The sequence below is a fragment of the Dermacentor andersoni genome, chromosome 4 (genome assembly GCF_023375885.2).
Source record: "Dermacentor andersoni chromosome 4, qqDerAnde1_hic_scaffold, whole genome shotgun sequence".
In the NCBI taxonomy this organism is placed as follows: Eukaryota; Metazoa; Arthropoda; class Arachnida; order Ixodida; family Ixodidae; genus Dermacentor; species Dermacentor andersoni.
Genome location: NC_092817.1, coordinates 93,441,784 through 93,454,698, shown reverse-complemented (window position 1 = coordinate 93,454,698; position 12,915 = coordinate 93,441,784). Strand labels below are relative to the sequence as shown.

Sequence of the window (12,915 nt, the reverse complement as noted above, 5' to 3'; positions counted from 1 at the left end):
CGCGGCCCATGCTTTCCGGTGGTCTCCAACTAGAGTATGCTAGACAATGGTAGTATACTCTCTATCTCGAACGTAGGGGACAGGGCTACTGTTCCCAGCAGATAGCGCAGCGATGCGATTCCTGGGCACTTTTCTCCGACTGATATTCATTTCAACATTCTGAGTGACTGGTGAAACGAAGATGCTGCACCGAACTGTTAAAATTAGTATGAAATATGTGGACGAACGGTCGACACGGCCAGCCAGTGGCCGAGTTCACAGGTCACGTCGGCGCAGTGACTGTCGCATTGAATGTCGCGATTTTATCATGTAAAAAGCGTACAGGCTACTCCCGCGCCTTCACTACATATGTAGTCAAGTGCGGTTTTCGCGGCACTCCTGACACTCAAGACCTCTGGATGGTGAATGCGAGACTTCTTCTCATTCCTCAGGAAGTTGGAACTCATGACATATAGCCACGGGAGCTCTCTTAAACAGCCCGCGGTCAGCCTGGCGGTGGCAGGTAACGTAGCCTGTATACTTTTTATGAAAAGTGTATATCTACCTTATAGGGCCGCAACTCACTACGTAGCCACACTGCTTGCACAGCGACACGCAGCACAAGATTGGCATTTCAAATTTAAGTGAACAGCACAAAACAAACAAGTGCGTGTCGAGGCAAGCTAGGTGGTGTTGGGCAAGCGGCCGCATTCATGACTAGAATTTGCAGCGCTCGTAGGTTGCAGCCATCTTTTGCGGGTGATGCGGGAACAGGCGGAACGAATGGTCTAAGCGCTTAGCCTTTTACTCTTTGCTTGTCATGGTTCTGTCGTCAGCTGCCCCGTCATCCAACCCGCAGTCCACGCGCCGAACCCGCGGACAGATTGCGGCTGGGTTTGATATTAAGTGCTGTAAACGTGGGTGCGCGAGTAATATATTCTAGCCTAAATAATTTAGCCGGATCGAGTGTATCCCTCACAACGGCGACCAAAAAACCAGCGTTGCACTATCGCTGCGTTGTCTGCTTTATGGAAGTCCCCTATACCCTACATTGTGCATGTAATTCGGTGCGCATATATCAAGAAGCATTATTGAAACAATTTAATTTTTACAGTACTTAACGGCCTTAACAGCCAGCCCTTTATCATGCACCGTGCTGCGTCTGTAGCGGGTCAACGGAAACCGCATATTTTCATGCGGTACAGGTGCATCTGGTAAGACAGCTTTAAGAGACAGAAAGAGGGCGGTTTGGATCAGAGAGCAAGCGGGTATCGACGATATTCTAATTGACATAAAGAAAAAAAATGGCGCTGGGCAGGTCATGTAATGCGCAGATTAGATAACCGTTTGACCATTAGGGTGACAGAATGGGTACCAAGAGAAGGGAAGCGCAGTAGAGGACGGTAGAAGACTAGGTGGTGCGACTAAATGAGGAAATTTGCGGGTGCCTCCAGGTTTCTGCCCCGTAGGTGAGTACTGGTAAAACAGCTATTATCCCTCAAGAGAAAAGTGTATAAGAGCTGTGTCTTACCAGTACTCACCTACGGGGCAGAAACCTGGAGGCTTACGAAAAGGGTTCTACTTAAATTGAGGACGACGCAACGAGCTATGGAAAGAAGAATGATGGGTGTAACGTTAAGGGGGAGGGGATAAGAAGAGAGCAGATTGGGTGAGGGAACAAACGCGAGTTCATGACATCTTAGTTGAAATCAAGAAAAAGAAATGGGCATGAGCAGGGCATGTAATGAGGAGGGAAGATAACCGGTGGACATTAAGGGTTACGGACTGGATTCCAAGAGAACGGAAGCGTAGCAGGGGGCGGCAGAAAGTTAGGTGGACGAATGAGATTAAGAAGTTTGCAGGGACGACATGGCCGCAATTAACACATGACCGTGGTAGTTGGAGAAGTATGGGAGAGGCCTTTTCCCTGCAGTGGGCGTAGCCAGGCTGATGATGATGATGATAGTTGGAATCGGCTGGTGCAGGACAGGGGTAATTGGAGATCGCAGGGAGAGGCCTTCGTCCTGCAGTGGACATAAAATAGGCTGATGATCATGATGCTGATGATGATGAGTATGCCCGAATCTGAGTGAGTCTGGGCCGCCCGATTCCGCGAATTTGTATCTCGGCAATTATATACGCGTGTCGCATGCAGTCTGCATGAGAACATGATTCTGTGTGTCTGAGTGAGCCGGAGTGAGTGCGAGTCCGTGAGCCGGTGAAATAGAGTGCAGCTCACCCCGATTTGATCTTAGTAAGTTTGTTTCTCAATGTGAACTCCAGTGAGCGATTTGTAAGCGTTCCTCCCTCCCCCCCTCAAAAAAAAAAATCTTCAAAGACTGGTGGACAGATAACCATCGTCACAATCAACATCATCATCGTCCTGATGATGTGACTGAGCTAACCTTTCTAACCTTAGCGTGAGCGTTACGAAGGCTCCATCGCCTTTATTCTGAACGGCGTGTACTGTGTCATGCTTAATTATAATAGGAATGCACAGTTTGAAACACTCGAAGCCAAAATTGGGGAAAGTTGGACTAAATGCAGCCGTTAGACCACCGGATAAACGGCTCGGCCACCAAGACTGAATGCGTGCAGTTGCGTGTCATGTGCAAACGTCTGATTTGAAAGGAACCAATGGGAGGAGTAACAGCGAACCTATTGGGTCATCTTCTGCCGCAGCAGGGCGCTATTGTGGAAAACTGCGTTGAAAAATTGTCATGAAATAACGAAAGGAGACATAATTAAGTCATAGTATTATGAGATAACTTTGCAGTGATCATTGCTTGTAAGCGGTCTCAAAAAAGCGGCTTATGAGCTATTCGTCGCATATTGCATTTTTGACAAATGTCTTCAAGGCAAACGGCATTCCTATAAGACAAAAATTGAATTTAGGAGAAGTATTTCACACATTTTAGGGACTAGTTATCTGAATTGCATTTTCTTTTTCGTGTCGATCACCGCTTTAAATTCCTGCAAAGCAGTCTTAATACATTTGCACAGCAACTCGCCCGACCAACGGTTTGCTTGTGCTCCAAAAAGTCTGATCATGTTGACTCGTGATGGTGGTGATGATATAATGTCGATGATGATTACTCGTGGTGAAGCTTGAAATGAATAGAACCACTGGTAGCTTTGCCATCCTTGTCAAACCTGCAGCGTTGAAGCTGTCTTATACAAGCAAGGATGTGTGCCACGCGGTGTAGTCGCTATTCCAGTATTTATGCCCAACCTTTTATTGTTTTAGTTTGTAGCGCAAATAGTAGGTAAATTACAATTTTTATGGTGTGGTAGCCGTCACGAGTAGGATGCACCAGTATATATATATATATATATATATATATATATATATATATATATATATATATATATATATATATATGTATCTATATACACAGGGTGTTTCAGCGAACACTTTCAAAATATTTTAAAGGTTGCCTGTGGCAGATAGCCAAGTTCTAGCTTATGAGCCGGTCTACTCGAGACGGCGGACACTACTTGCAAAAAGAAAAAAAAAGAGCAGCAAATATGACCAATTAACAAAATTTCACTAATTAACTTTTTGGCTAATTATCGTATGTCCCATATTGCAATTTACAAATTTTAGCAGTTGAACGAATTCTCAGGACGACACCAGTTTCAAGATATAAATTCCCGAACTTTGCGGAGAAATGCATTGGCGTTCCAGTTACTTGTGTGCTTCAGTGCACGAAACGACTTTTTGTTAACAAATTAACTGGAACGCCAATGCATTTCTCCGCGAAGTTCGGGAATATATATGTCGAAATTTGTGTCATCTTGAAAACTCGTTCCAAGTGGTTTCGCCTTGCGAACTCCCCGGCTATAATTTGTAAATTGCAATATGGGCCATACAGGCAACTTTGAAACATTTTTGAAAGTGTTATCTCCACTGCTCTTCAACATCGCCATGAGAGACCTATCAGTGCGACTCGACCGAATCGGGGCCGCCAATCTCAATCACGCTCTCTACGCGGACGACATCACCGTCTGGTGCGGCGGTGGGTCGGACGCAGCGGTGGAGCGGGCCCTGCAAGAGGCCTTGCACGTCACGGAAGAATTCCTCGAGGGCACGGGACTGGTCCTCTCGCCGACCAAGTCGGAACTCTTGCTGTATCGGCCCGACAGAAAAGGCCGTAAGTTCGACACGACGCTGGACCAAGTACCGATCGAACTCAGAACGAAGACGGGTCAGCGCATCCAGAGGGTGGATTCTCTCAGGGTGCTGGGACTGGTCCTCAATGCAAAGGGCAGCAACGCGCAAACGATCGCGCGCCTGAGCGCGAAGACGGAGAACATGCTCAGACTCGTTTCGCGAGTGACGAGCAGGAAGGGGGGCATCAGCGAAGCCAACCTCCTAAGGATCTACCACGCCTTCCTCATGAGCCATATCAACTACGTGGCTTCTGCGCTAAGCTGGTCGCGGTCGGAGGAGAACAAGATCGACGCACTCATGAGGAAGAGCATTAAACGAGAGTCCTCGGCATCCCCATGACGACCAGCACGGAGAAGTTGATGCAACTCGGGGTCCACAACACCCTGAGCGAAGTCGTCGAAGCGGAGAAAACGGCACAGATCGTTCGCCTCTCTACCACCAAGGCCGGCCGCCGAATACTCGAGATGGCGGGTCTGGCAGCCATGGCTGAGGAGTCGTTCGCCGTCCCCCTTTGCCAGAGTAAAAGGGAAACCTTTCGAGTCTCCCCCTTCCCGAGGAATGTTCATCCACAACACAACGAGGCCCGGCGCGCAGCCAGAGCCCGAGCACTCCTCAAGACTGCCCTGCAAACCCCAGAGCTCGCGTCCTTTGTCGACGCAGCGCGGTATCCCGGATCAAACTCGTACGTGGCCACGGTGGTTGACCCCCAGGGCAAGATCCTGAATGCGGCGTCTATACAACGCTCGACGGCGTCCGTCGCAGAGCAAGTCGCAGTGGCGCTGGCTCTGTGCGAACCCGGGCGCACGCATATCTTCACGGACTCCAGGTCGGCGGCGATGGCCTTTCTCGCCGGCTCTGTCTCGGCCGAGGCTGCGGCAGTGCTGAGGACCCGCAAGACAGGCACGGCCCGTCATGTCATCACTTGGTTCCCGGCTCACATCGGCCGGAACGTCTCCCCCGGCTCCATCAACCCGAATGAGCTGGCCCACGACCAGGCGCGAGGTCTCATCAACCGTGCCGGTCCGAGGGGCCCGGCTTCGCAGGGGATCGACCGAACCACGGACCCGCTGTTAACTTTCCACGAGATAACTGCTCACTACCTGCTGGGACGCAGGCAGTTTCCGGCTCCTCACCCGAAGCTAGGCAGACCCCAGGCCTCCGTGCTGAGAATGCTGCAGACGGGCTCCTTTCCGTCTCGCTCAAAGCTGAGCCACTACACTCCGGGTGTGGATCCCCGCTGCCCAGACTGCGGCGAGGAACGATCCACTTTGAACCACATGCTGTGGGAATGTTCTGTGTTGCGCTACTCGCCTTTCAACGGGCAAGAAGATTGGGATGAAGCCGTCAAGAGCGACAACCTTCAAGTCCAACTTCGGGCTGTCCAAAGGGCCTGCGCCAGGGCTGAAGATCACGGTCTTCCGCCCCCGGCGCGGGTGCGGCACGCGACTACGACAACGTAGTCCCTTAGGACCAATTAAAGTTTCTTGTCTGTCTGTCTGAAAGTGTTCGCTGAAACACCCTGTATGTATTGGTGCGTCCTACTCGTGATGGCTACCACACCATAAAATTGTAATTTACCTACTATTTGCGCTACAAACTAAAATGATAATAGTTTGGGCATAAATACTAGAATAGCAACTACACTGTAAAGTAATTTACACCCTAACAAGTGAAAAAGGGTGTAAACGTGGCTATAACTCACACCCTTATGGTGTCCGTCATATAGATAACACCCTTAGAGTGTGAGTTATAGACACATTTACACCCTTTCTTCATTTTTAGGGTGTCAATTATATTACAGTGTACACCGCGTGGCACACATTCTTGCTTGTATTAGACAGCTTCAACGCTGCAGGTGCATCGAACCCCCTCGGTTACCCTCTCTTTCGTTCATATATATATGAACGAAAGAGAGGGTAACCGAGGGGGCTCGAAGAGCGGAGTACTTTAATGCACCGCGTTTCGTTATCTCTAACGTGCGCTATAGAAAGAACTTCGCTTCAGCGTTTCGTGTTGGTGCAAAGGATAAAAAAAAAAGTACAGTTTAGTCGGTCTTGAAGTGTTTCACAGCGCAAAACAGCGCAGAAATAGAGGCGCCTGCCTCCTGTCGGCTCCCTCTGACGCTGTCCCTGCTCAAAAGCCAGCCCCCATGCAAGGCCTCCGAGGCCAAGGCGCGGTTTCCTTGCTCGGTTACCTCATTGCCCCTCGTCGGCAGGCCCACAGCAGATTCAGCCCGGAGCCAGGAAAAGACCATGGGGGAAAATAGACACTTTATTGTTTACGTGGTAAACTAGTAGTATACGTTGTGGCCACGCATAGACGAAGGACGTATCGAACGCTGTTGTGCAGAGCCACTTCGGAGGAGTTGAAGCGGGCCGGTGGTCTCTGGGCGCACGTAGCACGGGGGACCATGGGGCCTTGCGGGGACCGCGGTCGAGGAAGCCGTATAGTGACTGTGGCAGCGGTCGCGGAGCACATCGAACTGAAATGAGATGCATGCAGATATGCGTGTGACTCTGCAGTGGACCCAAACATCACGAGCTGCAGGAAGCACGGAGATCCGTTCGACACGTCCATTTTACAGTTTCACGTAGTCGAACCCATGTATTAACTAATTATATTGTTGCTTGTTCATTAAACAGCTGTGAGTTCGTCATAGAAAGCGAAAAGGAGAATGAGCGCTAACTGCTGAACATAGGCAGATCATTTATTACGTTAGCGAAACTAACTTTATTTTTATTGTTTGCTTGGTGTGCGATTTGTCCTTTCTGCCCTCGCCCAGCTCCCATCGCGCATTTACCGTTCCTCTTGCGGCGTTAACCCAACTTTTCACTTCCCAACCCTCGAGAGATTGGAGCGGAATTGGAGCGCCACGTTTTGTAGCGTCCTGCTCAAGTGTATATGGCAGCCCGTACTTGAGCACTTGATTAGTCATAGATGGTGTGATACTTACCATGCGGCTACGTGGAGCAGGTCTGTAAGGAAGAGTACTTTGTACAAAGAAAAAAAAACACCAGCTGCAGGCGACGACAAGGAGGGCTTCGGGGTGGCGCGTGACGTGGAGTGGTTGCTTGTTAGGATGAAAATACTCGAAAGGCGCTCCCTGGGAAGAGCAGGGCTGCTGGGGCCTTATTATATAACAATGGGGATGCGGCTTGGCGGGGGAAACAGGAAACGTATGGAGACGCGGGAAGGGCTAAGGCGGCTGGTCAACGTCTAGTTTGCTGCTTGTTGGACGCTCCTGACGACCGCGTCCTGCGTGGCGTGGCTCGAAGCCGCCGGCTTGGTCGCCTTCTCTTCAACGGATCTGTGTCGATCGGAAAAAAGGAGGGGAGAGAAAGATGAGTTTTTTTAATAAGCGCGTGGGCGCATATTCTAAATTTGGTATACTAATAGAAAAGTGACTGCTATTTGATTCATATTCGATTCGAAAACTTACTACTCGACATGGTCGAACATTCGTTTCTGTTCGAATACACAGGATAACAATATTTATTTTTGTAGTCTCGAAGGACGAATACCGATGCACGTGAACTCCTATAAGAACTAAAGAAAACCCGCTTTCGTTGCGCAGAGTCACCAGTTCCCGAGCGAACGCACGGGGCACATAACTTCTGCTGAACAATTTTCAGTCATTCAATGCGAGTACTTCACTTTTAGGCGGCATGCATACGAATTTGTTGTCTCAATCCAGGCAAGACAATTTGTTATTTGACCATTCTCGCCACGCTTGTATCTGTATAAGGTATGTTGCTCTAGTGCCACACTTCTCTCCTTAAACTCACTGCATGCATCCGGGGACGTACTGCGCGCTTGTTTCATTTGACGTCGTCATGGCGCACCAGACAACTGAAAGGCTCGCTTGTCATTTACAAGCTACTCAGTTGAGCGGACGTCGAGTGGCGAACGGCGTTATATGCGAGTATCAAATAATATAAGCGCGCATTCTTTGTTACCGGAGAAACTCCACGTAAGTTTTACATTTGACTGTAGAAAATATAAAATATTCAATTCGGTAATCGAATATATAGTCGATAATTGAATAATATAATTGATAATCGAATCGAATCAACAGAGTTGGTTGTAAACCTGTCCGACAGAGACGAGCACAAACAGCAGGAAGGGTGCCTGCATGAATTGGAATCGACGACACATCTCCCTGTCTCCACGATCCCCTCGCGGTACTCGCCTTTCTTCCCCGATAATCATTTTCCGCGACGAACAGCAGCTGGCTATGTAGAGCAAAGTGCCTCGCGTCTTCTTCTCCGCGTTCCATCGACTTCAAGGTAGCGCGATATTATAACAGGTTGCCGATCTGTATGTGCCTTCACGGTGTTGGTGAGGTCGCGTGTCAAACTTGATGCTCACGTCCTGTAATCCTGTATTCGATGTTTTTTGATGACCTCTCATTCCAACGGAAAGTAATTCATTATATCGTTATGTGGCTATCATTCGACTGTCACCAGAAATAAAGCTTCACAAATGTTGAAGACAATTTACCTTTCGTAACTTGCATGCTCCGAACATCTCAATTATCTAGTAAAGTAGTTTGGAAGGCTAGCGACATCAAGCAAGATCTAGCGGCATCTAGCGACACACTTTTTATTTAGTAAGAACACAAAACATTCTGTGGTGTATTGAATTGGCGGTTAACGTTAAACATTTAAGCTCACTGCAAACTAATGCTGAAATGCATACAAGGAGAGAGAGGATGTATAGAAAGGCAGAAAGGAAACGCATATAAAGAACGAAAATGAACCGAGGACATCCACATTATCCCCGTAGAAACTGGGGTTACGAATTGCAGTGTGCAAAATTGAAGGGTTTCCTCTAACGTTTCGCGATCATTGGCGGACCATATCAGAGCATTCAAATACTTTTTCAACTAATGCAGTGGCAAAGAAAAAAATCGTGTAGTACTTCTCGTAGTTCTTTTGTGCTCGAAGGATTGTAGGGCAAGACAGCCCTCTCGTATAATACATATTTGTGTGAAGTTTTATGGCCTAGGTAATAAACACAATGGATGAAATACACTAAAACTAAGAGGACCTACCGCCTCCTTCGGCCGGGCGAGTCCCTGGACTTCCAGAACTTGTTCTCTTCGACGGCGTCCATGATGTCCTTGTAGTCGCAGCCGCGGTTCAGGCCGGCGTCGATGTGGCAAGACCGCTTGCTGCGTGAGTCAAATAAGCTCTTGTAATCACATTTGATCCTGCAGGAACCGTAACGTGCACCACCGCTCTATTCCTGCGAGTGACTCCAGCCTCAGCCGATGAGTTCCAGTGAGGAAGCTGAATTTGTGCCTGAATTTGTCGCTCATTGACTTTTACATACTTAGCGGCCGCACTAACCTCGTCGTATGCCTGAAACGGCTCACAATTTCAGTGAACTTTGCGACATGAAGATTGCTTCTGGCGCTCTTACTGCGCTGTCAGACTATATGCGTACTCTGCGGATATCAACGAAATGGTTGTTCGAAGCAATCATGTTGTGCGTAAATTCTTTTTCTTTTTTGTTGTTGGCACGCGTTACGCTTTTATCTATGATTTTCTTTTAAAGGGAAGAGGCAAAGTGTAGCTACTACTACTGCTGCTGGTCAGCCTTTAACGCAATTATGCTCTAAGTTCACCGCTTTTTAGGAGGCGGAACATCGTACCCTAATACGCTGGAGGTGACCCGATTACCCCAGTAGAAACTGAGGTAACGAATTGCAGGGTGCAAAATTGAAGTTTTTTTTAACGTTTCGCGACCATTGGCTTTTAAGGATGTACTTTGAGAGGAATGCTGAGACTGCGAGAAATAACAAACGACTGCTGCTGGGTGGCGCACGTACATGTACATGTACATGTTTCAAGATGGGGAGTCACGTTGTTAAAAACGTGGCGTAATTTTGCGGACTGGCGTGCACTCTCGGTTGTTGCTCACTGGAACAAGGCATCATCGCGTACTCACCACAAAGCCTTTTTTTTTGTGCTCTGATACATACACCACACAGTGCAAGCCCAAACCACCACCAGTGCAGTTGACAAGACGTCGCAAGCAGTGCGCAAACATTGCGACATGTAACCGTTGCGGTGAGCGACGACACAATAAGCACGAAACCACCGACTGCACACACTGTTAGAACGTACCTTCTGTAAGTAGTAAGTTCGTCGAGGTCATCCATGTCACCTATTAAGCACGACGGACAGACAACAGACCCAGCATGGCGATGAGGCGAATGGACTGATGGCGGCTGACAGGGGCTTCCCATTTTCTGTGGAGCGGAGACGGTTTTCACCTAGCCGATAAACTACATATCCGTGAATTGTCTTTTTTTACGCCTTTTTATTGATAGTCAACCTAATCTTGCACGAATCATTCTTTAAACCCCTCTCATTTATCCGCACGTCACTCGTTATTTTTACTGACTGTATTCAATGCCTAAAGCTCCGTGTTTACTGCTTCTGCCAGGGTCTGGCCAGCCTATCTTACTCTGGTTTAAAACATACCTATCCTAGGTGCGCCAAGACAAAGTTCTGTAGTCGGTGTCTTCAAACCTCCGGATTCCTAGCATCGTAGAGTAAAGTACTATCTCTAAAATTTTAAAGCAATAATAAAGAAATATAATCTTCATGCACTTTTTTCAACTTTCCTGCAACCTTATGCTCAGTGAACATTTTATTTAACATTTGAGATGATACTTCGTGCTCTGCCTCTCCCACTGTATTTGCTTTTATTTGGCTAGTGCAGATTGGTACCATCTAGTAAGACCAATCGGTAGCTGGGATAGATTTTGCTTGAATGCGCCAACTTGTAGATCTATGCTTGAATGGTTGCTTTATGTTCGAATCCAGCTGCACTTTAGCCGTGCCATGAGACATTGTGTCCTAAACTCTCGACGAAATCGCGCTTTTGTTTTTCTCGGAAAGACGAAGATCTACGCTTATTGCGTGCCACAGCTATGTACTGTGATTATCCGCATCTTCAGCACGAGTCAAGCCTTAGATAGCGACAGCTGGCACAAGTGCATTTGTCGTCATTCATTGTACGTCACTCAACAGACATCGTGCATGGTCACCACAAGTGCGTTCAACTTATAGCTTTATTTTGCCGATAGCGCGTTCGCTGGGGGTACGATCTTCTTCGTACTTATTGAAAGTGCAACGAGACGGAAAACAATTGCGTGATCTCGCAGATCGTATATCATTGTGCTTGGTGCGATTGCAGAATGGCCGCTGCCGGAGCGACAATACCCGCTTTACGCCGCTGACTTTGCTTTGTACTGCATGATCGCGGGGCGCACACACTTGGCACACCATCGTTATTTCGAAATTGTTTTGACGGTTTGCATCGACGCGGTGCGATGCAACGCGATGTATTTCGTGGACTGCGTGGGCCCGCGACCGCAAGCGTGCGGCTCGTGGCTCACGAGTGGGGCGGCGTCATTGTACTCTCTGGCGCGGCTTTGCTCTTAACGGCCTCAAGCACCGACGACGCTGGGAGGGCACGTGCTGGCGGCGAAGTATCTCTGCGGAGAGTGGCTCCATAACGGCAGCATCGGTGACGAGGCACATTCGCCCACGCTCGCAGTAACGGCGCAATATACGCGCGTACGGGGCTTAATTCAATCCCGAGATAATCGGGCCGCGAACGACAGTGTTGCTCGTTGCAGCAGTGTGGGCGGTCCTAGTCGTCATTCAACATATGTGCGGCGGTGAAATGTGGATCGCGGGCGCAGTGTGATAAAACGATAATGTAAAGTACGGGTAAAAGTACGCTAATTTATTTACGGGGGTCCATCTTGTCTTGTTTCCAAACACTGGCACAAAGCCACTATGAGGGACTGGCTAAGAAGCAGGCGGTTTCCAGGATGCTTACGTTTGGAATTAAAACGGAACTAAGTTTGAATAGTAGAACGTGGGAGTAAAGAAGTGCGATTTAGAAATTAAAGCAAAAATATTGCTAATAATTTGTAGATGAAATAATTTTACATAAGGTAGTGAAATAACAGAAGTGTATGATAATTTTAGAAATTCAGCAAGGTACTCTTTTTGTCTTTCTATTAAAATTGTAAGCTGCGGGAAAACCATCCCTGTGGCATGATCCCATTGAAGTCGCCCCATGAAAAAGAATGGTTGGCGAAGTTAGCGATATCCCAAGTTGTCGAAATGAGTTTTATAAGAGTTTTCTTTGTCTAAAAAATTGGCGGAATGAGAGAAAGTAATGCTCAGTAAATTCAGGTGTATTGCAAAGAAAAGTATAAAGGGGACACAGCGATACAAGACCTGCGTAAGTAAAAATTTAGAGGCGGTGTACGACATCTCAATTTTGTAAAGGAAACTTCCAATTGCCTTGAAGGACAACAATTATTATTCCATGGGAAACAAAGATGGTGGAATGCAGAAGACGATGTTAGCATGGATAGTGCAGAATTTTGCAATATAGAGAAATTTCTGTACCTAGCCGCGGGTACATAAGCTGATGTCGGCAAAACAGATGTGGTAAGGCCATCGAGCTATGCTCGTGCGAGTGGATGAGCCATTTCGTTCAAGTGTTCAAGTTCAAGTGTTTGTGTTCTTTCGGTGCACGAGCGCGTGCGCTTCGCGATTTCTTTTTTTCGCTCCTAACTTAGAACTTTTCGACCTTTCAGTGTGTGTACCCCTCTACGAAAAGGCCCCCAAGCAGATTGTGAAACCGCCGTGCACATAGACAAAACAAATAAAGTGACCGAGAATACAGACATAGGAATGTTACCGTTATACTTCGAAGATGGCGGTAGT

General features: G+C 47.8%; 1 protein-coding gene and 1 long non-coding RNA gene across 2 annotated transcripts in view; one reads left to right on the top strand and one right to left on the bottom strand.

Annotated features, from left to right (window-relative positions):
- The first annotated feature begins 111 nt into the window (after window positions 1-111).
- The window catches only part of LOC140217353 (uncharacterized), a 104,816-nt gene continuing 92,012 nt past the window's right edge, over window positions 112-12,915 (top strand). Inside the window, exon 1 of the long non-coding RNA XR_011893875.1 lies at window positions 112-502. This is a non-coding gene — a long non-coding RNA (uncharacterized lncRNA). The remainder of the gene's footprint in view (window positions 503-12,915) is intronic.
- Window positions 6,411-12,915, bottom strand: part of LOC126536490 (uncharacterized) — a 97,363-nt gene continuing 90,858 nt past the window's right edge. The window contains exons 4-6 of the mRNA XM_050183481.3: window positions 9,207-9,326; window positions 7,107-7,460; window positions 6,411-6,635 (exon numbers count right to left, since the gene is read on the bottom strand). Of these exons, the coding sequence (XP_050039438.1) occupies window positions 7,370-7,460; window positions 9,207-9,326 (211 nt within the window). The 3' untranslated portion in view covers window positions 6,411-6,635; window positions 7,107-7,369. The remainder of the gene's footprint in view (window positions 6,636-7,106; window positions 7,461-9,206; window positions 9,327-12,915) is intronic.